This window comes from Betta splendens, chromosome 13 (genome assembly GCF_900634795.4).
Source record: "Betta splendens chromosome 13, fBetSpl5.4, whole genome shotgun sequence".
Lineage (NCBI taxonomy): Eukaryota > Metazoa > Chordata > Actinopteri > Anabantiformes > Osphronemidae > Betta > Betta splendens.
This window is the reverse complement of record NC_040893.2, coordinates 8,626,001-8,650,329: the sequence shown is the minus strand read 5'-3', so window position 1 is coordinate 8,650,329 and position 24,329 is coordinate 8,626,001. Positions and strand designations below refer to the sequence as shown.

Below are 24,329 nucleotides of genomic sequence, written 5' to 3'. Positions count from 1 at the left end.
AGAACAATCTGCCTCTGTAACGAGCTGCACCTCCGTGCAACCCTCCAGAAATGATGGTAAAGCTGCAGCGGTGCAGCCAGGGAGCGGAACAAAGACCCTCTCACTCCAGAGCGGCTCATCATCAAAGGTCACGCTGCACTTCTACGCACGCGTCCTCCATTATTCACCCCCGGCCCGTCGTCTCTGAGCACACAGATGGACAGATGGACAGGGTCTGAAGTCCCAGTGTGGGTGACCCAGTGGCGGCTGCAAAAGGAACCGGCTCCAGCAGGTTCCATAAAGTCACACACGCCCCGTCTGCAGCCGCTCTGACATCACACAGGGAGGAAAGTTCAGACAGTTTATGGAGCTGTGCATCGCTGAGAGATTACAGAGGAGGGGGGAGGAGGGGGGGGGGCTCTGAAGCGACAAGGTGACTTGAGGAAAACGAGTGGGCCAGCGCTTCCCCGCTCCCTGACTGATGCGTGTCATTCGTCAGCCTGAGAGCGTCTGACCTCGCCGCCGCGTGTGCGCGTGCTTGCGCGCGCGCGCTGTGCGTGGGGGGGCTCTGCTCGACTCCTTTCATTATAAATGACACAGTCCTGGGAGGCAGCTGCATTGACGTCAGGGCTCTCAGCGCTGTCAAGGGCTCCGGCTGATGAAAATCCCCTCAAATAACAGGATCCGAGTAGAAAGAAATAGGTTGCTGCTGTTTCATTACTGCCTCGTGAACCTAAGTGGATTTAGAGGGCGGCTTAGCCCCTCGTCCTCAAGTAATCGCGCTTTAATGAAGATTTTCAGCTGTTGCGTCGACGCCTGGCAACTTCTGCCTCCAGGAAATCAGAGCGGTGCCGTGTACGTGAGGGACGGTCCAAAGTCGAGACGGGCTCGTTCCTAAAATGGCAGAACGTGCCGCCGACACGCGGCCGCTCCGCCAAGCTGCGCGTCGCTCTGCACGCGCGCGCTCTGCCGTCGCGCGCCGAGGATTGGGCGGGAACTCGGCTCCGAGGAGGCTGGTGGGAGATTTGAAGGGATTAAAAAAAAGAAGGTCGAGATTCTCATAAAGATCTGCGCCATGTGATTCATTGCCCTAATCCTGTCCGCTGGTTGCTCATTTGATGGCGCGGAACCCGCAGCACATGAAAACGTACAGCCGTGCAACATGGCCTCAAGATGGAAACGTGTTTTTCTCTGAATTCGGCGAATTCTTGGCGGCCCGGCCCTCATGTTGCAGCAGTAGTCGGGGTGAGGCCAGGTGTCAGCTGCAGATCCCGCCCCGCTGCGTGGCTCCCTGCGGCCCGAGCCTTTCATGTCCGCAGCAGCTGCTGCGCCGGGTCACCGCTGACCAAACGCGAGCGCAGGAACGCGGGAAATGAGCGCCACGTTTGCGCCGGTCCGTTCCAGGCGACGTCTGCCGCCTCCTCGCTACTAAACCCCCAAAGAGCGGTTGAACGGCAAAACGGAGTAGAATCAGACATTCGAGATGTGGTGCAAAACAAACTCAAGCTTCTTACAATAGGTTTGATAAAAAGGGCCAAATGTTTGGAGGAAATACTGAACACTGCAGGAAAAACTGCACATTTAATAGGACTAGTTTTCAAGGAAAAAGGACACACAGCTTTAATGTCAAGGCCCATGGACGGCCCATTATAGGACTTTGGCACAGAACCATGAACCAGAAAAAGTTTTGAAAAGCCTAAATTTGCAGCTCAAGATGATCTGCTGTCTTTAAATATGGATTTGGTAAACGGTGGTTTTACTCAAGATTTGAGAAAAACCTTAATTTTTTTATTAATATTAAGCATTATCTTAAGCATTTTTCTAGTCAACCATTATATGACACACTGCATGTTTACCTTTCAATCGAAATATGAATAGTGGATTTCGACACTTGGCAAAAAATAAAATTCAAAAGGGATAATTTTCTGATTTTGATAATTGTTGATTACAGTAATAAGGCCCCAATTTAACAGAGCAGTGAGTGGCTAAAGAAGAAGGTGACACCAGTTCCTTTGTGTTACTTTATTCAGATCAAGATACAGTAGTACAGCATCCCAATTGTAGAGATATTTCAAAATAAAAATAAAAGCACAGTTTGTGATACAAGACAATCAATGTTTACGCAAAAGAACAAAATGAGGAGGAGGGAGCGGTTCAGGGAAAGACTAAGGTTTCCTTTATCAACAGTTCATACATTTATTCCACCTGCCCATAACCACCCAAGCCCCCACCCCATAAAACCTTATGTGGCCTTACATACATGCTTCAGCCACTCCACTTTCTCTAAAAGCCTGCGCCTGTTCTCCATGGTGCTGAGATTTAGAAGCATTGACTTCAGTGGTTCACTTTAAATCTCAACGTGATGAAGTTGGCACAGACTGAAGGGGAGCTGACTGGGAACGCCTGGGTTTCGTCAACCCCCGTGACCACGATAGGTGCAGTCGATTTAATTTACCATCCGGGGAATAAAGTATCCTTATCAGGTAAGAACAAGGTCTCTATACAGAGGACAGGCAAAACAGGAAAATTAAGAGCAATGTCGAGAAATTACTGCAGAATACAACAGGCTACCCATTCTGCACCATCAACGAAAACCACTGAGGATTTGGAGGAGGTTAATTATGTGCAACACTTTACGACTGAGCTGGTCCATATTAGACTGGGAGTTAATTCATCAGTTTAACCAATTTATCTGCTGCTGTAGAGAAGGGTCAAAAGGTTACAGGTAGCAATAAACACCCCCACACCCATTTCTTTGTCAGAGTATTGAGCAGAACAGACATGACAGGTTAGTCTGGTTGAGAAAAACAAAGGGAGCCTAATTGACCTGCTTCTGATCACTTCTCCACACAAGCGTTCCCGGTTAAAAGTGAGCATTCCGAGGACAGATTTGGGACGAAGCTCAGCAGAATCAACATCTTGTTGCACCATCTGCTGCTCAAAGGTTGTGTCTAGCACCACAACAAATGTGCAGCCGCACAGAGTTAGCACAGCCCTGGGTGCTAGGTAGCGAACACGGACGTGTGGTATGCTGCAATGACTCTGGCTCAAGTACAACAGTGTCCAAGGATGATAGAGGGAGGAATGTGAGGGGTCCTGGTTAGCGATGCCTAGCTAGTACAGTAGCACATTTGTCAGCATGCACCACTTGCAATGCAAACTCATTACACTTTGCTTTTATTAAAGCACCAATGTACAGCAAAGAGGAAGGTTAAAGAAGCCTGTGCAATGCCTGGACATGGACTACTACTACTACTAGACAGTAAAGAAAAAAACAGAACGGATAAAACAATAACAGCCTTCTTTATACATTAACCAGTTGTTCCTTAACATCAATAAATTATCTTGTAAAAGTGTTTGCGTTGTTGGTTCGGGTGGTTGTTGGGTTTAGCCTTGATGGTTGGTTGGTTATGCTAGGGCCAGAACTGAGTACAGAAGAAAATAGAGATTTTAACCACAGCATTCACTTCTTGGACCGGTCTTATAACGATTTATTTTTCAAGTTTGTAGAGTGCAACAGAACAGAGAAATACTCACCACTGATTGCCTCCTGGGCAAAGTACTTGACATCCATGTCTGTGTCTGAGGCCAGCTTCTCCAGCACTGGCTTCACTTCTGTCTGCAGGGCACTGTGGGAGACAGACAAAGGCTTTCAATGTCATCCTAGGGTTATGATCATTTCTTTTCTTTCCACCAGGGTAGACAGCATTAAATGCTCAAACAACAAAGACGACATACTTGCTATCAAGGACCGGGCCGATCTTCTGAAGGGATTTCGCCACGTTGAAGCGTACGTTGGCCACTTGGTCGTTGGACATCTTGAGGACCACTGGTAGCATTTGCTTAGTGGTTATCTCCTGGCCGCATGCCTCTGACAAAGCCTAGGACACGACACAGCCGTCACTGTCAAGACTATTCAGCATAAGTATGAAGAACTAAACAATATACTGTCGACTCACATTGATGCAGAAGAGAGTGGTCATCCTGTGGAGGTAATTAGGGTCGTTGGCCATGCCCAGCACTTTGGGTACAATGGTGTTCTGAGCCCATTCAGCCCCAAACTTCTCCACCAGCTTCATGAGATTACAGGTGGCTGCCTCACGGATGGCGTACACTATTAAAAACAAATAGAAAATAATGTGAATGTTGCGTTTCCCTCCTATTTTGGTGTCTGTATGGCAGCTCCTGCCTCATTATGGTTTCAGTATTTCAAAGCACTCCTATTGCTACCCAGCCATACATAGCACCTGAGTTCAGACACCTGTCAATCAAGGCTAGGATTTCATTTGTCCTATGTGGCTGGTCAGTGTAGTATGAGACAAAATTCTCAGAACAGAATGAGCAAGTCAGAAATGTGATTTAGTCCGTTTTAATCCGTTTGTCATGTGAGTAGATGACCCGATAGAACCAGATCTGTGTATAATCAGAGAGGCTGATTTCCCCGGGCTGTCTCTTTGAAGGGCTTACGTAAGGGTGGCACAGCCCTAACCCTGGCCACAGCCAAACACACTAGCAGCATTCCAATGATGTAACCCAGCTGGCCCTTTGTCCTCAGTGGCGAGCATGTGTCTCCAATTAGAGAACTCCATAAAAATAAGATGTGAAAACTACTTTGTATTATTGTTTTTTTCAATATTACACCTATTTCATAAAAGCTGTTGATGTTAAAAGTTACAAAGATAGAGCAGGGTGTGTTTTTGAACAGCATCTCCAACTTCTGTATATAGGATTGTTCAAGAACATGTTTTTGCACAATGAGATTAGAGTTTAAACCAAGCAAATAAACACATCTAGAACATAAACTACAGGTTGGGCTCTGGAAATAAACAGCTATGCTAAACCAGTATTACATCAATAGTATTTTTAATCACCTTAATACCTCCCAATGAGAGTACAATTTAATAATTTGATTATCATTTAATCCCAATAAGAGCATCATAAGTTCTGATTCTGCGTTACTAATTCCAGATATCGCACACTATTGAAGAGAGAGAGGTCTCCTATTTAGACTTTTAGTCAGAGGTACAAGGTGGTGGACACTTCAAGCCTGTCACATCTCACCATGTCTATAGCTGCCTCTTTGATTAAACAAGTGATGCAAACAAAAACTAAAAACAAGAGAAATATAAAGGAAACAGAGCTAGTGGAACCAGAGTTGTGTAATAGAAGACTTCAGGAAAAAGTTAAATTTATAACATTTATAAATGCATCGCTTCAAACCATGCTAAACTATTGGTTGGCATTTTTGCCACAGGAAAAACAAAACAAACACTAAACACAGGAAGATCCTGTGTTGAGATTATTGGGCCGGTGGACAGTGTGTGTATGAAATAGGACACGTGCTTAGTGAATTTAACTTGTTCACGTCTGGAATGTCTACTTGAAAAACTCCAAATCTTACCGTGGTCAATAAGCCAGGCCATACAAAGGGTGTTGAGTTTCTCATCAAAGAATTCCACTCCCTGAGGAAACACAGACAGCGTAATTAGAGCCATTTCCTGGATGCTTACATGCAAAGCAAGGCTGATAAACTATGTTTGTGTGCACATTGTTAACAATTCTGGTACTATGCATGGTACTAATTAGAAGGGCTTTTAAAGCATATTTTATATGGGTTTCTGCTGTCTTGCCAGACTCCATGACTCACCAGTTGTCCTGCCAAAAGAGGCATGTACTCTATGATGGCGAGGCGGACTCTCCACTTTGCATCCTCTGCCAGCTCCACAATGGCCGGCAGCAGAGACTGGGAGAGCTGACGGATACCGATCACCTCGTTCACACAGTCCAGGTTGGAGATGATGTTGAGACGCACCTCAGGGCACTGTTTTATTGGAAACATTTTTTTAAACGTTAGGTTTGTGTGTTGTAACACACGTGACATTTTATTCACTCTACATTTAATCAGGACAGATCACGTAAAGTAAAAAGCAGTGCCTTGCTATAATGATCTCTAAACAGCAAATTGAATTAAGTGGGCAAGTAAAAACCATTTATCCAAATACAATAGCATTCAGAAGAAACTTTGAATCTACAAAATGCTATTTGCACAGCACCTATTGAAGATCTGCCGACAGATTTAAAAAAAAGGAAGGCATTTTGAACTATAATCTACTTTGAGACTGTTGATCTTGTGTGTGATGTGAGGAAATTGGGCCAGCTTTTAATAGGATCAAGCAAAGCAGTGACACGAAAGTCTCAAGTCTTCCAAAAGATTCATATACTGTTCAAACTCAAGTCCGCACTGACAGCCTCAAATAACTAAAATCATGAAAAAAATGACTAACTTGTTATTTGCTACTGTACATATGAAATCAATTTGTTAAATATTAAAGAACTAGGGCAAATAGTGACAAGTCAGCATTTCCTTTACCTCATCCTTGAGCTGAGCAAGGAAGAGAGGCAGCAAGTGCTCTATTGTGTTGTCCTTGCCCAGGATGGTGGAAAGGCCCATAATGACGGAGGCCAGGGCTGACTTCACATGCTGATTGGTGTCTGACACAAGTTCCTGGTCAGAGAAGGGACACACATGAGACACAAAGGTCAGCACAAACAAATACCTAAAATTAATACAAATAAACATGACTCCAACTTATATTCACAGAATACTACAGAGGCAAGCTGTAATTGGCTTGAGTAAATACAGGGAGGTGAATTTAATACTAGTGCGGACACAGGAACTACAGTTAACTACTATAATTGTAAATATCATGTAGACATAAAACAAAATATAAATATGGGCCAGAATCTGCCTTATCTAATACACAAACAGAAACACCACATACAAGAACTGTAGTAAAATGTTAAACTACAGCAAATAGACATTATACTACAATATATAAATTGATTAGTAACAAGAGTAATATTTTACTATACACCTAATTTTTAGTAATTTTAGTGCAGGCCTAAATACACTTCTACCAACAGTAAAATATACTGTCAATGACACAAATTTGAGAACATCAACTGTTGCTGAGCACAATGGTGCCACCTGCTGTTTAGATCTAACCAACACACACAATCTTTCCCTACGGTCTAGACCAGTGTTTCTTAACCTAAGTTCGATCAAGTGTGAGTCAGTCTCAGGGGTTCGGTGGAGGTCAAGACACAAGACGCTACATGATTCGTGATGACACGCCCCGCTTGGCGAAACGTTTGCTGCAGATGATCCCGCTACATTTCTTTATACGAGTTTTAGGATCTGTATGATCTACAATATCATAGAGCCAATACACAATAGTTTTGACACTGCTGTTCATCATGTTTTGATTTTGTTTTGATTGACTCAGCCCTGCTGATTAGTTCGATGATCTACTCGCACGTTTGTTTGCACAATTGCACCTTTCATCCAGCATCATGACAAGAGCAAAAATAAGCCAACGAGTGAGTTCAAGCATTGCATTGGTTTTGTTCTTTGAACACTGATGTTAATGCAAAATTCAGTGAACCAGTAAAACATGAATGTGTGTTAAATAAAAAAACAAACAAAAAAAAAAAAAAACTTTTTTACCTTGACACAGGGGAGAATGTGAGTCATGATGATTTGTTCACGATTGTCCTCTGGAAGGTTCTCGCAAAACTCTACAAAAATATCAAGCATCAAACAAGGTTATGCCATGAAAATTTTAATCCAAATTTTACCCATGTAGAAGATGTTTCCCTGAAGACTACCTAGGGCACAGTACACTGACCTTTGACCTTATTTGCTGCAGCAGCTCGAACTTCAGCCTCACAGTCCTTCAACAGATTCTGAAAGGCTGGGACCAGATCATTCTTGGTTATCTCAGGCCCAACTGCTTTTTGGAGCTGCAAGGAGAGAAATAATCATTGTAATATTCAAATAATTCACAACATTTCAACAGGTAACAATTACCTCTGGTGACCTGCCACATCATAAAATTTTGTTACTATGGGAAAAATTATACAACTTAATCTAATATATTGCCAACTCTTGTAGAAAAGCACTAATAGGTTATGATAGGTCATTAAAGATGTACCCTACAAGTTTGGAGAAAATGTCAATGCAAAACCACAGACTGGCCTAACCACTAGCAGCAATGTTTGCTATTACAGTGCTTAAGTCTATTAAAAGTCATGTTGCCAAAACACACTGAAGTCTAATGTGTTTAAGGAACGACAGTGTAGGCTACTAAACAAAACAAATAGCACATCCCAGTACAGAATTGTCCAGGTAAGAACCAAAATGCTAAAGATGCCCAGTATGACCCAGTATTACTTGAATGTTAAATAGGTTACAGTTCATTTCAGGAATTCCTTGCAATTTTATCGAACGTCGCCTAATATCGATCACAGGTCTGAGCTACTGGCTTAAACTAAGCACAAATGTGAGCCTTAGCCTCAGCTATCATATTTCATACGATACCTTGCAGTCAGTTCAGGTAGAAGTCTATTGTATACGTTTTAACAAATATGCAGTGCAGTAATGTTCAATCAGTGCAATTTTCTTGGAACTCAAACAAGTAGACACACATCAGTTTATTACATCATCACAATCATAACAGCAATGTTGAAGTCCCAGCATGTAAAAGACTGCGTGCAGTTAGAGCCCAGAGGCTGTTAAAACATGGCTCTTGATAGTGTTTGCATGCAGGAGACAGTGGTATGATTTCACCAATGAATGCATGTTTGACTATTCATGAGTGAGCCTACAAAAACATAGCTTCACACAAATTGTTGCTACTACACAAAGTCATTGTTGTACTAAGTAAAATGTCAGCTTTACTTTCTCACACTCACTTGAGCATGTGTGGTAGTGGTTTAAATGTAACAGTGGCAAAACCAAAATTTTTTATAAAGGCAATCCAAATACTGATGTAGGAACGTTACAGAACTAAATTTGTACTTGCTGCATCTTATGTTTGGTTTAAGCATTGTGGGACTGGGATTAAATGTTTGCCTACGCCACTTCTAAGTACGACATCCACATTCTAAAAAAAAAAAAAAAAAGGTAATAAATTAAAAATAAAAATGTGGATGTTGGGGGGGGGGGTCGCTTACCTCAGAAAACTTGTCAGCCACCATGTAACGAACCCTCCAAGACTTGTCCTCTGCAGCTTGGCGCAAGGTTGGCATCACCAAGGTTTCTAAGTCTTCCTGAGGCAGTAGAGTAGCAATGCTGACACATGCCTCCACTGCGAGCAGCCGCACAGAGTCCTGACAGAAGAAAGTGACAGTATGAGTTTGGCCATGCCTTGATTTACCAGATAGTTAGGAAGGCACAGCATAACACAAAGTGAACTTACCTGCTCGTCAGAGGCCAGAGCAGTGAAAAGGGAAATTATGTCAGTTTTTACATAATCCAATTCAAGAACTTTGGCAAACTCCCCAAGCTTAGATGCTGCAGCACGACGAACCATAGGAGTGTCATCTGAACACAACGTGCGAAAATGCCTAAAGATAAGAACAAACGCTTGAGGCTTGTAGCAAAAACAAATCAGGTTAGAATAAAAGGATCCTCAAATTACATCTTAGTGTGAACACGGTCTGTTTACTTTTCTTGGAGAAGTTACTTACTGCCGAATCTCAGCCTTGACGGTGCTGGAGACACGAGGATAACACACACTAAAAAGACCACAGGCAGATGTGCGAGAAGTGAACCAGTCACCACTGGCCAGCCGCTTGACCAAAGGCTCAAAATGGACCTCCAGGTCAACTGGAGAATGCTCCTGAGAGATCTTTCGCAGGGACTCCACAGCTTTGTCTCTGACTACTGTCTCTTCCACTGTAGCGAGACTCTCCAGAGGAGGCTGTGAAACAAGAGAAGGTATTGGTCACCAACAGAATTATTTTATGCATTGTTAAAGAAATTCATTTGGTAAGAGTGGTTAATCAAGATCAATAAAACGTCACATCATTCATTTCCACCCCAACAGGCAAATGCTTTTCACAAGTGGTGGGTTTGCAATACAAACACACGTTCCATAATAAGCAGAAACGTGTTAATACAAATACAAAAACATTTTACTTCTCAACTGATTTGAAGTTCTACATTTCTCCGAATTGAGGAAAAAGGCTCACACAGTAAGCATAAATGCAGGCCATCTCTGGTCGCTTGTTTCTAAACTTACCAGGAGACAGTGGACGTACTCTGGCCCTCCCACCAACACAGTGAAATTGCCAAGCTGTTCTGCCAAGGCCAAGAGGACCTCATCTTCATCATAGATGGTGTCTACGAGAGACAGAGCGGTGAGAACGTGCATTTGGGTTCAGAAATGCAACGTCGTGGTTGCAAGATAACACGTCGAGCTAATTTCAACGCAACATATAAACGGGTTATTTTATAGTAGATTTATCTGTATTCTAGAGAGAAAATTATTGACTTTTTCATTTACCTGTGAGGAAAGGTAAGAGTTCAGTGCGAGTCCTCTCTACTCCTAAGGCCAGAGCAATAGTAGAGAGTTTCTTGATGCTGTTCAGCCGTAACTGCACATTAAAAGAACAGTCAGTAACAGAAGAGCCTAAAACAACGTTAAACCACATGCATCTTTGCAAACTAACGAAAGCCAGCAATTATTAGAGATGCAACGTTACAAACGAGGTGGACTTAAGACTGTTAAACAGAAACAGACGCCAACAACACCGAGCACGGCGGCCTTGAACGCTAAGCTGTTGTGGTTCAGTCATTTAGCTAGCTAGCATATTGCGGATGCTAGCTTAACGCTAGGGGCTAGCTAATGACCTGTTTAGCCTAACGCTAGGCAGACGTGACCGCTTGACTTCACCTTTATATTTCAGTTAGAACTATAATATCCAAACTATATTAACCGACACTTCGGATAAACGGTTGTACGACTTAGCTACATTTAATAGGTACTGGTGCGACAGGGTGCGCCCGGCAGAAAATTCCTGATTGGGCCTGGCCGGGAACGCTAGCTACCATTTTTGATAGTTTGCTAGCTAGGAATCAAACGCGCGCCTAAATAATACATTCAACTCGCTTTATTGTTCTGTACAAAAACATATGCCGATTCAAGGCGAAACCGTTGTTGTTACCTGAACATCCTCATTTCGCAGTTCATCAATGAGAACGGCGATAGGGTAAAGAGAGTCGTCTCCATCAGCTCCAGCCATTTTGGATACTGTTGCAGTTACCGAATGGCGCTGCTGTGCTGCACTACGGGGTTTCTGCCAGAGACAGCGGCTGCAGGGCCCTCCCACCTCCGCTGCTGGTGCCTTCAGGAGACCACGAGAAAAACGCTTACGACAACAAAGATCGTTAAGAGGCTAGATCGTTAAAACAAGCAATGCAAATAAACGTACGTCAGCAATTGTTAAATAAGACAAACTGTTTCATGACACACGATTTTGTTATGAAAATAAACATAACAAGCTATTTACGACTTGAACAAAATCTGGACATATTGAAGGCGCAGATATTTAAAATTGTAGTAAATTCTACATGCATATTTAAAAAAAAACACATATGCAAAAAATACGTGTAATGAACGATCAATCTTAGTCCACGATTTATATGGGTTGCCAATAAATGATAAAAGCTGCGTAGTTCAAATGAGGATTTTATTTAGTGAAGCCACCAAACCGGATGTTGTATTATTTTTCCGGCTTGTTCATCGTAACCGGTCAAGATGGCGTCTCAGCAGCCGCCGCCGATGTCCCAACCTGGTTTACAGCAGCCTGCTTCAATACAACAACAACAACAGCAGCAGCAGCAGCTGAGTCAGCAACAAGATTTCGATCCAGTTCATAGGTTTAAGATGCTTATTCCACAGCTGAAAGAGAGTTTACAGGTAACGTAGCTGAAATCCTTAATAACATGCTGGCACAATGGCTGAAGCCGATAGGCTTTAAAAGCAACTCTCTATAAACGTGTTTTCAACTTTTCCATAATTTAATGTTTAGAACCTGATGAAGATCGCATCGCTGAATTTGGCCCACAACACGGCAATAGACAACGGCATGTAAGTAGTCTAAATGAGGCGTTCAGGGTCGTGTGGTGTGTTCACGTACCAGTTAAGCGAACCTTTAACTTGATAAGTGTATGTGACGGTGTCATCTGCAGGTTACTGCATTTTTAAATATTTTTTTTCTCTTTTTAGTAAAAGCAGCGACACCACTGTTCAGCGCTTTGACAAAAGCTTAGAGGAGTTTTATGCCCTCTGTGACCAGCTGGAACTGTGTTTGGTAAGAGTCAGAACGCATCACTGGCACTCACTTTAACAGTTCACATAAGTAATGATACATTTAAATTAATTAGTTCCAAAAGAAACATCTTTTTGTGTTTTGTACGTGAAACCGTTCCATTTTCTAATCTCTAGCCTACTTACAGCCACTGTGATCCACATACTGTACCTGGTCTGGATGAAGTGACATTTTGTCTCCTTTGTGTCTCCTTTGTGTCTCCTTTGTAGCGGCTTGCTTATGAGTGCCTCTCCCAGAGCATTGACAGCGCCAAGCATTCACCCAACCTGGTCCCAACAGCCACCAAACCAGACACGGTGCAGACGGAGTCCATGTCTTACGCCCAGTACCTTGGCATGATCAAGTCTCAGATCTCCTGTGCCAAGGATATCCACAATGCTTTGCTGGAGTGTTCCAAGAAAATTGCAGGCAAAGTACAGCCTCAGGGACTCATGTAGACTGGAACTCTCTTTCCTTACGTTGCCATTTGGGCAGGAGTCATTTTCACATCGTTCACATCTTTTTTTTTTTATTTACTTTGGTGGGATGCTTTTTCATTTCTCAAGAGCCTGTATATACTGTTCTGATGTTTTTTTTGCTATTATGTTGTGTTTTTCATAAGCTGTAAATATTCTTGACAGAAAGGCCTGTTCTAAATTGACCAGCAGGTGGTGGCAGAGCTGTAACTGCCAGCTCCATACCTGCAGGTCTTTCGTAGCCAGTTTGTATTAAATAATAAAACCTTTCTACTGAAATGTCTGTATTTGATCATTATTCAAAAAGCATAAAGGAACACCTCCCAGTAACGCGATGAGGAAAAGTTAATGTTAAAGCATGATTTCTAATAGCATATGTACTGACAACAATTTATCATTACAACCTAAAAGACTTGATGATTTGTTTAACTGCACGATGCATAGTTTACTACTGCTTTTTAATAGTCTTTCTCCTCTAAATCTCTGATATCACATGAATATAAGAAACAGTAATTGCACTATTGCACTGTGGTCTTCATAATCTGACTGAATGAGAACATAGCCTACAGTCGGGTATCGATTCCTTCCTATCATATCTCATACATAAGGGAATAATGAAGTCTGCAACAAAAAAAGGAGGGGGGGGGTGCTGGCCTTGCAGCTGTGTAACATCTCAAACCAATATGACTTACTGACAAGTGCTTAGATCCAAAAATACTACCCTGGGTCACTTCCAGACAACCACAGGGACAGGAGTTGCTCAGTCACAATACTGGCTCATGGAACCTCTGCAGGTTTACTAGAGGTGCACGTAACTAATGTACAGGTTTTTTAGTGCATTAAAATGGACCAATTAAATAGATGTTTTTCATTTGATTAATAATTTTTAACCCTTATTTACAAATGGGATCAAATCTGGATTAAAAACACATTCATGTTATCATCACGGAGTGTTAAAATATTGTTATTTTTATTAGTATGGCAGTCAGTTTTAAGATTAAAGAAGTGACATTGTTTAGAATATGTTTGTGTACGTCTGTCACCTCTGAGCCCTACATCAAACCATTATTCAGTGGAAGCATTGTCGTGTTAGTAAATATATACTGCCACATGTTCAGAGACTAATAAAAAAAAAACAACACCTTAAAAACATTTCTTAAATTATATTTTCACCTTTTTATTTTTAGTTATCAGTCTGTGTATACACAGAAGCCGTTCATATCTTGAAAAAAAATATACATGCTTAAAATATTGAGAATAATCCAGATGAAGAGTTGGAGTCTATCAGATGAAAAATGAAAGGATCCAAGGTAACAGTATAAAAAAGGGTAACGTATTATTTTTCAATTTACAAAGATTACAGCAGATAAAATACATACAACCTAGAACAGTAGGTACTAGACAATATAATTACAAAAAAGCAAGACATTGTCTAAGTGCACTAGTGGAGTTCAAAGAGCCAACAATGCCAATGTGATAGAGAACGTCATACTAAGATCAGTTACTTTGTCCTAGTGCTGTGAGCAGAGCCTGTGGTCTGACACATTCATTTATCCCCTGCAGTTTATTTAGTTCAAGGATTTATTTTGGGGAAATTATGAGTATTATTACTGCAAATCCAAAAACAACGCTGTGGGTTTGGTTTGTTCTTTAGCCAGCACACTTATATTTATGTTTAATAGTTAGCAATGTGCAGTGTGTAGTACATTGAGGAAAATGCCCAGGCGTTCCCTGGCATACAGTCATACTCTCTGGTTCTGTCTACCTTGTTGCTGTGTGTTTGTGCAAAGCACCAAGGTACAAGTTCTCTCTGATGCTTCATTGACTTTAATGTTGATATTAATGCTTTTTCGAGCCTGAAGCTTTTATGTTGCTTTTGCCGTCATTCTTGCTCTTAGATTGGTCACTGTGGAAAATCCAAAAATACAAAAGTGAGGTTCCAATATCCGCAATATGATCACATAATGAGAAAAAACCCGGAGCATACATGAGGACAAGACTCTTGGCAGTTAGTCATATTTGTTGTAGTATTTGTCATATTTGTAGTTATAAGTTATTTCAGGCCATCTGAGTTTTTCTTTCTTTAGCAGAAGGGTCCAGTTTTGTCCATGTCTGTGTTTGCAATCAGGATCTCATTATCTAGAACAGTAGACTTTGGCCTCTTGTCAACACTACGTGTGTAACACTGACCTGTGCGCTTGTTCAGGACCAGTGAGGGCTGCTCGGTGGACAGCGCGTGCTCGGGAATCCTTCAGGCGAGGTGTGGGGCCTGACGCCTGAAAGCTGGACACCTTCTGCTGCCACTCATCATCAAAAGACTGCGCCTCAGCTGGGATCAGAGGATCAGGATGATGTTAAACATTCTGATGATAGACGATGATGGAACAAATACGCACAGTGCTTCTAAACCCACAGAGAAGCTGTGCAGAGCTACTGGCTCATTGTACCCAATTATTTAACGTACTTTCATCCATATTCTGAAAGTCCTGGATGAACTCCTTCTCTCCTGTTTTCTTGTTGTATTTCTTCTCAACAACATGTCCCCTGTCCTGGATGTGATGACCAATTGCCATCTTCTCTAGACCACTCTCTGAGTCTTTAATTGCTTTCCGGGTCTCCATGATCTGATAATGAAACGTGATTAAACCTATTCAGATATTTAATTCTTAAAGGCACCGGCTCAATCAGAAACTAGGACTTTCACATAATGTCCAGCATAGTTTTACTAGGTTTACACATATATTACTGGTACTGACCCCTCCAGGCGCCTGGCGTGTGGAAGAGGTTGCCTGGAAGACCTTGGGAGGCTCATTTCCAACTTTTGAATATGTCATGACTGACGAAGAGCTGAATGAATGTGTGTTTACATCTGTGGGCATGTTCCCCTGAAACACAAAGATCACACTATTAGTTAATGTAAAACTGAAGGAAAACAACACAAAATCACCGCACACGTAGACTCACAAAATTTTGGTTCATCTCCTCAATCCTGTTTCTCATACCAGCCATGACGTTGTCAAACATCCCGAAAGGGTTCCCCATCAGGTCCTGTATAAATAAATGGTTAACAGACATGCTGAAATGTAAACTACTCATGTACAAACTAACATTAACAGAGAACAGCGTTCTTATTCTTCTATCTTATCTATTAGATAGGCACCGTAAGGCACAATAGCAAAGTGTAACTAGTGAATTCATAATAGGACTAGAACCAATTCTCGAGTGCAAACACACATATTAAATCATTGGTTTTACTGCATAGAGAAAAGATAAAGGAGGCCAAAGTGATGAAATTCTGTTCCGCTAGTTTAAAGTCATGCAAGTGAGAGAAGGACACGGTCAAGCACCAGGTTCTTGACATTATGCAGTCACATTTAGCATTAAACTTTTCAGGATCTGCTTTATGATGACTGGTAAAATGTTTTGCTTGTGCCTACTCTATTCCTATAATGAATATTTTGGAGATGAAGAGGTGAAGATTAAGCACAGAAATCATAATAGTAATGATTTTTTTATCCTTTCGTCATCATTCTTCATTCCTAAGATGTACATAGAAAATGTAAAAGAAACACTGCGACCGTTGAGCATGCATTTGACCCGTGCAGGATTAAATGGGACGCGCAGCAGACGACTCTTCACTGACCGTGCGGTCATCGCTGCCATAAGGCAACAATGACTGGCTCACCTCGTGCAGAGCCAAACAATAATGCTTCAGCAGCATACAAGTAGTATCACAATACGTACGTACAACAAAGCAGACACACACAAACACCTTTGTGGTTGTTTGTTGAGATTGTTGCCTCGTATACAGTCACTAAGCCGCATTCTATGCACTGGGAGCCTCCAGCCATCAGTCAAAGCCCCACGTTCTCTGGGCTAAAACCGCAGGTGTTTATGGCCGTACGGGCCTGAATAAGTATCGCAACAGTCGTCCCGGTGCGTGTGTGCGTGAATTTCCTGAGGGTGTGATGCGCGAGGGGCATTGTGCAAACTCAGTGAGGTGTTGAATGACTTGTGTTCTGTGTGTAATTGGGCCACATTGCTAGAGATTAGCAGGGGTTTAACGGTGAAACCGGGCTTGGTTCTAGGAAGGCGGCAGCGGGCCGGGCGCTCCAGGCAGGACAGGGAGCTAACAGGAGGTTAAAGAGGCCAAGGCTGCGCGCTCAGCTCATTTCAAATGTCAAGCTGATGTAAAGTGCTCCTCGCCAATATGTATGAAGTCTAATTTTATGCCAGAGTGGCATCTATAACCTAATAAATGCCAGGTACTTATGTGCCAGCTTTATATTTAGAGTCGAACTGAGTGAAGATTATGAAACCTAAACGCACTTGTTTGCAACAGACTAGACTACTGCAGATTGACAGTCTCTTTTCTATCTCTGTCTCAGTCTGATATTGGACCTGTCACTGTACTCCCCGAGAACGCCTCCTGATCCTCGGGGACGGATTTGTTACACTACAGGGGACACGTATTTCAAATGCAATTCATATTTAAAAGAATAAGCACACAACGAAGCAGATATCGGCTCTGCCTATTCTAGTTACAGCGTCTTCACCACCAACTGTGCAATTGTCATTTAACAGTACATTCGTAAACAGTTGCCCAGATGAATGAGTGCTTTGAAAGGTGATCTGAGGCAGCTCCTGAATATTGGCAAGACACTGGGAAATGTGAGAGTGCGGAGCTGGCTTGGGGGGAAGACGGGGTTTGTTTTCCCACCGGGGGTGGGAGCATTATGTAGCAAGCACACGTACACGCTGCCTGTGTACGTGCGTGTCAGCATTCTGCTGAGGGGTCCTTTGCAAGCTGTGGCAGCGTGTGATGGCGTCTGCGAGCATGACTTAATGAACTGTGTGTTTACTGTATGTGCTTGTGCGTGCACATTCGTGCCTGTGATATCGGGGAGCAGTGTGAGAGCGAAATGTCTGTCATCTAGGAGCTAATGGAGCAGCAGTGCCAAGGCACGTCCTGCCAAGCAGATGGGCTAACAGAGCAACAATAAGAAAACAGAGTGTCCATGACATCCGCACAAATGCCTTCATAAATCCCATGACTGCGCGCCGGAGCATCGGCCCTCCTACCACCGGTTGGCACCACAGGACGCATCATTCTCCTCAGATAAATCAGCGTGTATGAGTTTTACCTACTTATCTGATAAAACCAGTGGATCCTCGCAGTAACTCAGTTAGCCGCCTTCCTATGCATCTTAGCATTCAGCAGGTAATATGATAAAGAGTGACATCACCCATTATTAACTTCTTTCCTATAGACCCTCTTCAATGCATATGTATGATGGGTATTTCAATTCTTTATATGAAAATATAGCTTCTAGCTGAAAAGCTCCAGTCTAGTCCTGGATCCATAAAGGACTGCCCTGTTTTTTTTAACACAGATTGTACATTATACAGAAGAATATATATACAATAAATAGCAGTTATAAAGAAATAAATAATAAATGATTTCTGCATAATTAAATTATTACACAATTCCACAAAAAGCAGAACGCTGTCTATTGAAGCTAGGCTTTAGATGAAAGTAATTATCAAGGATAAAAATACAGACTCTCATGAGGCAGTGGGATTAGAGCAGGTGACAGGGACAAAGTTTGACTTAGCACAGACAGATAAGCAGCTGACGGGTGAATTGGGAAAGGGTAACGAGTGCAATGCAGTGGACAAAAACATTAACCTGTGGTACTTTATTATTAGTATTTTTTAATAAAAGTGTCCAACTCTTACATTGAGAAAAAGTAAATCACTAATACCTGATGTGACCTTGCAACACAAGGTCACAGACTTAGAGGGAAAGGGATATATTTGATCTCAAATGACATTAAAATCAAGTTGTTCTGTGCAGCAGATCACCTCACGAGTCCTAATAATGTGAATTTTAAAGACGTTACTGTGAACATGTGCAAGAAAGTAGTGTGTTAGTGGAACAATGTGCTATAAATAGGGCTTTCGAGGGCTAGATATAACTGTCTAGAGAGGCCAAGGGGGTTGCCTTTCAACTAAACCAGACACTCACATTTCCATATCCCCGTGAGTGGTTCAGTTAAGCTGCCAGTGGTCTGCCAGTCACTAAAACCTTTGCAAACTCTCCCCACCACAGACAAGGGATCTTTCTTCCTGATACTTCAATAGATAAAATAAACACAAGCGTAGAGGACAGCGTGTTCTCACCCTGTGTTCATTCCTCAGTGCGATGGATGAGCTGGGGTGTTGTGTCATGCCTCGACCATGGCTCCTTCCATCCATTATGCTGGGCATCAAGGAGCTGCCAAAAGGCTCTGAGAAGCTGCGCATCATCTGTCGCATGTGATCCCTGTGAGCTCGGAGAGGATCCCTGTCAGAGAGGATGGGGATGAGACTGCTGCGGTCTGGTGGAACATCTTATCCCCATGTACTTTGTTGCTTTATTTGAGAATGAGTCTCGTCAAGTGCTTCAGCTTGATGCACTAGACAAAGTTACCTGTGATGTTACCAGGTACTTTCCTCATGCAACAAGATGTATTATGATGTACTAAAATAATGCAAAGCTCAGTTAGCAAGTGGAAACAACAGCGTGGATCCGAAACTTCATTTATTATTATAACAATATGAAGGTTTATGCTTAAACTTCAGCCACGTGCCATTGCAGTCGTTGCTAGGTAACGGTTTCCTTAAACTGAAATGGATAAAATACAACTGAAGTTTGAATTCAATTTACTGAAGTTTATAAATGTGTTTATAAAAGTGCTACGAATAAGCTCGGTTAATATTAGTGCTACATAACATGACGGAGCAAAACAAACCCAACAAAACAAGTTGTTTTCCAAAATAAAACCATGTTATCTCCTTCAAATTAAAGCTTTGCTACTGCAATAGAAACAAGGACCACCGTTAACACGGTAGGTTAAGAGCCAGGATTTTACGCCAGACTTCGTCCGTTAACATTTTAACATGAGGGGAACAAATGCTTTTGGTTTTCGCTGTAAAGTGCCTTTTATTCACAATGAGGACGAACATTGTGACAATAACCAATATAAATCTATTTACTGTAACAGCCGAGCAACTCACGAGAAGAACGGGTCCTCGTCAAAGTCCCTCATTGCACTATTGAACATTTCCGCAGACCGTGAAGCTCCGAACGGAACCACTATGAAGAACCGGCTCCTGTGCGCCACAGGTGACCCCGCTGGACCTCTCAGCCTCGGTACAACTTCAAACTGAAGACGGCTCGACTACGGTTTAGAAGCGCCCCGACACCGGCCACGTGACCCGGACCCTGCCCTCGGATTGGCTGGTTATTTGGAGCTTCGAACAGGTTCCATCCGCGGGCTCCGTGTTGTGCGTTGCTGCCATGGCAACGGCATTCTAGTAATTTCTTGAAAACTCATATTGCTTTATCTTGCTTACACGGGTCGGCAGCTACTTGCTTATCTAACTGACCCAAATAGACGCCCCCGCTGGGGCAGTTAGCAGCCTCTATGCAGCTAGGTGTTATAACTAAACAGCAGAAATATAAATCTTAAAGCCAAGAATAAATGAGGTGAGCAAAGTCACAGGGTTCGGTTACTGCACTGCTTTACCTCATCGCTTGCTAATAGCGGCATGGAGGAGCACTTACATAAGCCCACTCACTCATCGGGGTTTAATTTGTGTCCTTGCATCGGCAAATCATTTGTATATTCTTATTTATTACTTAATTACAAGACTATTATTGAGCGACACACTGTGTCCTCAGCTCAGTATGGCTTCACCATCTGGCTGCTCCACAAATAGGCCTGAGCGCGCTCTCTGCGCTGCCTGGAATACCTGCTCAAAACAGCAACACAACACTGGATGAACACCAACATAAGTCAATGAAAACTATATATACGTAAGAGAAGAGCAAAGTTGAGAGCAGGTGAGAGGCAGCGTGTCGCAGTTAGACGAGGTTGGCTCAGGGTGAGTCAGGTTTCTGAATGCTGGGCTGACTCACTTTTCACCATCTCTAAACACAACGTGTCACAAAGATCTGATCAAAGCAAGAAATTCAGTAGATTTAACGTGCATAATATATATATAACAAAAGCTCAAGACAGGTTTGACTCAAAAACATGACAGCGATCTTTATTTGGGTTTATCACAAAAGACAAAAATATATCTACATGGTAAAAGATTTCATCATCGCACTGCAAAAGAAACAAAGCCAAACATATCACAGCCCTTTACACAGGGTAAAACCAAATGGTTCCGCTAAATCCAAACCACCATGGATTCAGTAAGAACAAACTGGAGACTGGGCTCTGGATGGAGGCTGCTCTGGGTTTGTGGTATCCTTCAGATCACAGGACTTCCCATGAGCCTCTCCTGCCGTAGCGAGATCAGTCTGTTGAGCCACAGCTCCTCCGCCTTCTCTTTGTCCATGAACAACTGCAAGAACATGAAACCCCATAGGTGTTTAGGAAGAAGTACAGATAAATTCAGGCACCACAGGATTAAAAAGGCGGAATTCAGGAATATTTTTATTAGACTGTATAAGCATGAAGACGATCATTTCATTTATTGATTTAATACAGGTGCCCAGACACCCAGTACACCTCAGTACAGGGCCTTGTGGATAACGATGATGCCGTCTACCATGGTAACGACTGTGGTATTTCACATGTCTCACTCACTTCCTGCAGGCAGACTTATATTCATTACATCATCAGCAGCATAGATATTGATTGTAGACGGGCTGCGCAACTGCTGCCGCGCGTGTCTGATGAATGAAGGCGCCCGTTTATTAGGTCGCAACATAATGACTGAGGCCGAGGAGCAAGGCAGCGAGACACAGGGGAAGACTGGAAGATCGTTTCTACAGCCGGCGTGCGTGTTTGTGTGCGGCATAATGTTGACACGCTCACTATGTGTCTATGCTATACATCTGTGTGATGATGCGCGTATTATTATGCAGATTGCAGAGCAGCCCCTGCCACGTCAATCCGTCATTCCTCACCAAGGGCGCGAACAGCGACACCGCATGTTATCTGTGTGTTCGATTCAACACAAGTGAGTTCTTGTCTGTCGGCCGTGCACCGGTGTCACGGTGCTAATGAGGCTGTGTGTGTGGGATGACAGTATCTGGGCTGGGCTAATGGGACTCATCTGTTCTAATTGGAAGGGGAGCCGGCGCTGAGGCTGGGGCCGGGGCCCGCCTGGGGCATATTGCTGCCATAGATCAGCCTGTCTGAGGATGTGCGTGCGTCCGTGTGTGTGTGTGTGTGTGTGTGTGTGTGTGGAAGCGCGTCTTTGTGTGTATGTGAGCGGGTTATCTGCATACGTCAGGGCATAACTTAGTTTCCCCAGCGGAGATAGATGACTGGGAAGCCCCCGGGAGCGTTATTGGAGTTTAAAGTTTTCCTTCTCGTTTTTCATCACGGCTCTGCAGACGCAGGAGGCGTTGGGAGGCGGCTGGAGGCGGCTGCACTTTGCTGATGCGTTTCACAATATGCAGAAGTGTTGGCGAAAGCGGTGGTGGTGTTAGTGGCGGCAGAAGAACCCCGTCCTAAAGTTTGTCCCCCGTTCAGTAAAGGCGGGCTCCGTAATCATAAAACCAGCGCTGTAATAAAACGAGCCCTCGGTTGCTCAGATGCGGTCGATAGATGCGACTCATGAAAGTTTGGGACTTACGCAGCCGTGGGCCAGTGTGTCGCTGTCGTTGTACACTATTGACATGGGGAAAGAGATGTCGTGAGGATCTGCTCTCTCCGACTCCTGCTTCACCTCAGCTGGCTCACTCTGTAATCAGAAATATGCAAGACAGAAAAATGAGCATGTTCAAATGTATGAATAGATTCCAGCGGGTTCTCGTTTCTATAGGGATCAGCATGTACAGCATTACATAGATAGTATGTGGAAGTTGGACATGGTACAAATTGACATGCAATTTTACATCTGTCCAGCAGATGGGAGTAAATGATTGGCCAACACAGTCATCTGTACTTTTTTAATGTGGCTTACGTGTCATTAATCTATGGAAGAATGCATTAATAAAGACTGAATACAGATATTAATCAAGACTAACACCAATACTGTCGGATTGTCATGTAAATGAGTTCACTGTGTTCAACGAACAACTCAATGTGAGAGCTCAGGCTCCAGATCAGCTGTGAGGTACCAGGTCCTTTTAATGCTGACAATTATTAAAAATATTCAAAAAAGAAAATGCTCTGTGACAGGCGAACGTATGCACATTGTGTTACTGTCACAGCAAAAGGAATTTTTGTGAAAGACCATTTTAAGGACGAAGGCTCTCTGTCCCCCTCACGTCGCCATCTGTTGGGTTCAAGCCGATGGAAGGGATTATGATAATGAGAAGGCAACTTCCTCCACCCCGAGAGCTTTTACCTAAAGTTATAATAAGCCCTATACCTGGTGGCCTTGTTGTACCTGATGAAGAGGACACATCAGAATAATGCTCTGCCAAGTCCTTCATGTATCAAACACTTCTAATACCAGGCCCAGAGCAAATGTTTACCCGGTTGGAAACATCTTTTTTTAAATATTTTGGCAGGACAGAAAAAGTATAAGGGATATAAAACACACTGGTTAATGAGTATAATGATGAGCCAAATATTAAAAGCATACCTGGTCATTACAGTTCTTTGGAATGATGCTTACTCAAAGCTGTACTGTTCATCATTAAGAGTTCCCCATAATCAATCCATATTAATAAAACGAAATAAGTTTACACAAATCAACAAATATATATTTGCGTTATTTTAGTATGACTTAGTTTGAAGATAAGATATATCCGTTAAATAGTAGTAAGTTTTAGTAGGTTTATTTCTCTTTTGTTTAGTTAAATGTGTTGTACATGATGATAATTCATCTTTATCGGAAAGATTATTTGTTCTAAATAATATTTTACTAATGACAAGAAAGAATAATCCTCAAACCAGGACAAAGCTGCTCTAAAAAAATGTTGATGTCTTGAATTTGTATTTCGTTGAAGTATTTCGAGTCTATTTTGAGTCTATTTCCTGTGAAGTGAGTTTATATTTGAGTGAGGGAGTTACAGACGTGCTGGAGCTGAACCAAAGCGAACTGCACTGGACCAAAGCCTGCGCACACGCTGAACAGACAGGCAGAAGGTCGAGTGTCACCTGTTCGGCTCTGAAAGGCTTCAAGTTTCATTTGGACTGCGATGAGCCGACTGCGTGATTGGATGTGGTGACGTGGGGATCGCTGTGCGAACAACTTTGGAAAAGGACATGTTTACTGCATTACAGTGTGCAATCTGTGCTCCGTGTCCAGACCAGGGCCCACTGCCTCAGAGCAGCCACGTGGGCCTCGACCTTTGTCATGCTCACCAAGATGCGTCCAGAAACTCTGTAGCTTTGGTGCCATTATCTTTTCAAAACAGCCATGAGCCCCAACAAATCGAATTCCTGCTCCTTCAGAGAGAGGAACATTTCAATAATGACTCCTGTGTTTGTCTTCATCTACACAACCAGGGGGGGAGAGAGGGAGGGAGAGAGAGAGCGGGAGGCAGAGGATGGCTGGTGCCTGCTGTGGCTTTTGTGTGGGTGCTGCCGCTTTGGAGGCGGTGAACAGTGGAGCGCCTGATGAAACCGTCTCAGGTTGGAACAAATGGAGCTGAATGGGAATGTTTGATTTGGTCTGGGCTGTCTCTGGACAGACGGCCCAGCACTGCAGAGAGGGGAAATTCAATAAGAGACGGAGTGAAAAGACAGAGAGAGTGAGGGG

At 43.0% G+C, this 24,329-nt stretch overlaps 4 protein-coding genes across 5 annotated transcripts in view; 1 reads left to right on the top strand and 3 right to left on the bottom strand.

Annotated features, from left to right (window-relative positions):
• Positions 1 to 1,986: 1,986 nt before the first annotated feature.
• ppp2r1bb (protein phosphatase 2, regulatory subunit A, beta b) lies at positions 1,987 to 11,149 on the bottom strand. Its single transcript, XM_029171124.3, has 15 exons — positions 10,990 to 11,149; positions 10,329 to 10,419; positions 10,065 to 10,165; positions 9,511 to 9,743; positions 9,240 to 9,387; positions 8,995 to 9,150; positions 7,668 to 7,782; positions 7,487 to 7,557; positions 6,350 to 6,484; positions 5,627 to 5,800; positions 5,381 to 5,441; positions 3,939 to 4,093; positions 3,718 to 3,860; positions 3,517 to 3,608; positions 1,987 to 3,404 (listed from the first exon to the last, which is right to left on the bottom strand). Exons 1-15 carry the CDS (start codon positions 11,065 to 11,067, stop codon positions 3,388 to 3,390), a joined length of 1,770 nt encoding a protein of 589 aa, XP_029026957.1. The 5' UTR covers positions 11,068 to 11,149; the 3' UTR covers positions 1,987 to 3,387.
• Positions 11,150 to 11,547: 398 nt separating this feature from the next.
• Positions 11,548 to 12,890, top strand: med29 (mediator complex subunit 29). The gene is made up of 4 exons (XM_029171130.3): positions 11,548 to 11,744; positions 11,857 to 11,915; positions 12,054 to 12,138; positions 12,366 to 12,890. The coding sequence occupies exons 1-4, from the start codon at positions 11,583 to 11,585 to the stop codon at positions 12,591 to 12,593; spliced, it is 534 nt and encodes a 177-aa protein (XP_029026963.1). The 5' UTR covers positions 11,548 to 11,582; the 3' UTR covers positions 12,594 to 12,890.
• A 1,525-nt stretch (positions 12,891 to 14,415) lies between these two features.
• Positions 14,416 to 19,890, bottom strand: mlf1 (myeloid leukemia factor 1). The gene is made up of 7 exons (XM_029171128.2): positions 19,671 to 19,890; positions 18,795 to 18,957; positions 15,576 to 15,659; positions 15,368 to 15,496; positions 15,076 to 15,235; positions 14,802 to 14,940; positions 14,416 to 14,517 (listed from the first exon to the last, which is right to left on the bottom strand). The coding sequence occupies exons 1-7, from the start codon at positions 19,715 to 19,717 to the stop codon at positions 14,451 to 14,453; spliced, it is 789 nt and encodes a 262-aa protein (XP_029026961.1). The 5' UTR covers positions 19,718 to 19,890; the 3' UTR covers positions 14,416 to 14,450.
• A 788-nt stretch (positions 19,891 to 20,678) lies between these two features.
• rsrc1 (arginine/serine-rich coiled-coil 1) overlaps positions 20,679 to 24,329 on the bottom strand; it is an 86,591-nt gene continuing 82,940 nt past the window's right edge. The window contains exons 9-10 of one of the 2 annotated variants that reach the window (XM_029171127.3): positions 22,251 to 22,358; positions 20,679 to 21,008 (exon numbers count right to left, since the gene is read on the bottom strand). In XM_029171127.3, the coding sequence (XP_029026960.1) occupies positions 20,916 to 21,008; positions 22,251 to 22,358 (201 nt within the window). In that variant the 3' untranslated portion in view covers positions 20,679 to 20,915. The other variant, XM_055514255.1, reaches the window with a different exon arrangement.

Excerpts from the sequence above, each read along its gene's own strand:
- ppp2r1bb (XM_029171124.3), bottom strand. The coding sequence starts at position 11,067 with ATGGCTGGAGCTGATGGAGACGACTCTCTTTACCCTATCGCCGTTCTC. Across the intron at positions 10,166-10,328 it reads ACTCTTACCTTTCCTCACAG|ACACCATCTATGATGAAGAT; the intron begins GTAAATGAAAAA and ends TGTCTCTCGTAG. Across the intron at positions 3,609-3,717 it reads GGCCCGGTCCTTGATAGCAA|TGCCCTGCAGACAGAAGTGA; the intron begins GTATGTCGTCTT and ends TGTCTCCCACAG.
- med29 (XM_029171130.3), top strand. The coding sequence starts at position 11,583 with ATGGCGTCTCAGCAGCCGCCGCCGATGTCCCAACCTGGTTTACAGCAG. Across the intron at positions 11,745-11,856 it reads AGCTGAAAGAGAGTTTACAG|AACCTGATGAAGATCGCATC; the intron begins GTAACGTAGCTG and ends TTTAATGTTTAG. Across the intron at positions 12,139-12,365 it reads ACCAGCTGGAACTGTGTTTG|CGGCTTGCTTATGAGTGCCT; the intron begins GTAAGAGTCAGA and ends TCTCCTTTGTAG.
- mlf1 (XM_029171128.2), bottom strand. The coding sequence starts at position 19,717 with ATGTTCAATAGTGCAATGAGGGACTTTGACGAGGACCCGTTCTTCTC. Across the intron at positions 15,660-18,794 it reads CACTGAGGAATGAACACAGG|GACCTGATGGGGAACCCTTT; the intron begins GTGAGAACACGC and ends TTATTTATACAG. Across the intron at positions 14,941-15,075 it reads CTTTCAGAATATGGATGAAA|CTGAGGCGCAGTCTTTTGAT; the intron begins GTACGTTAAATA and ends CTCTGATCCCAG.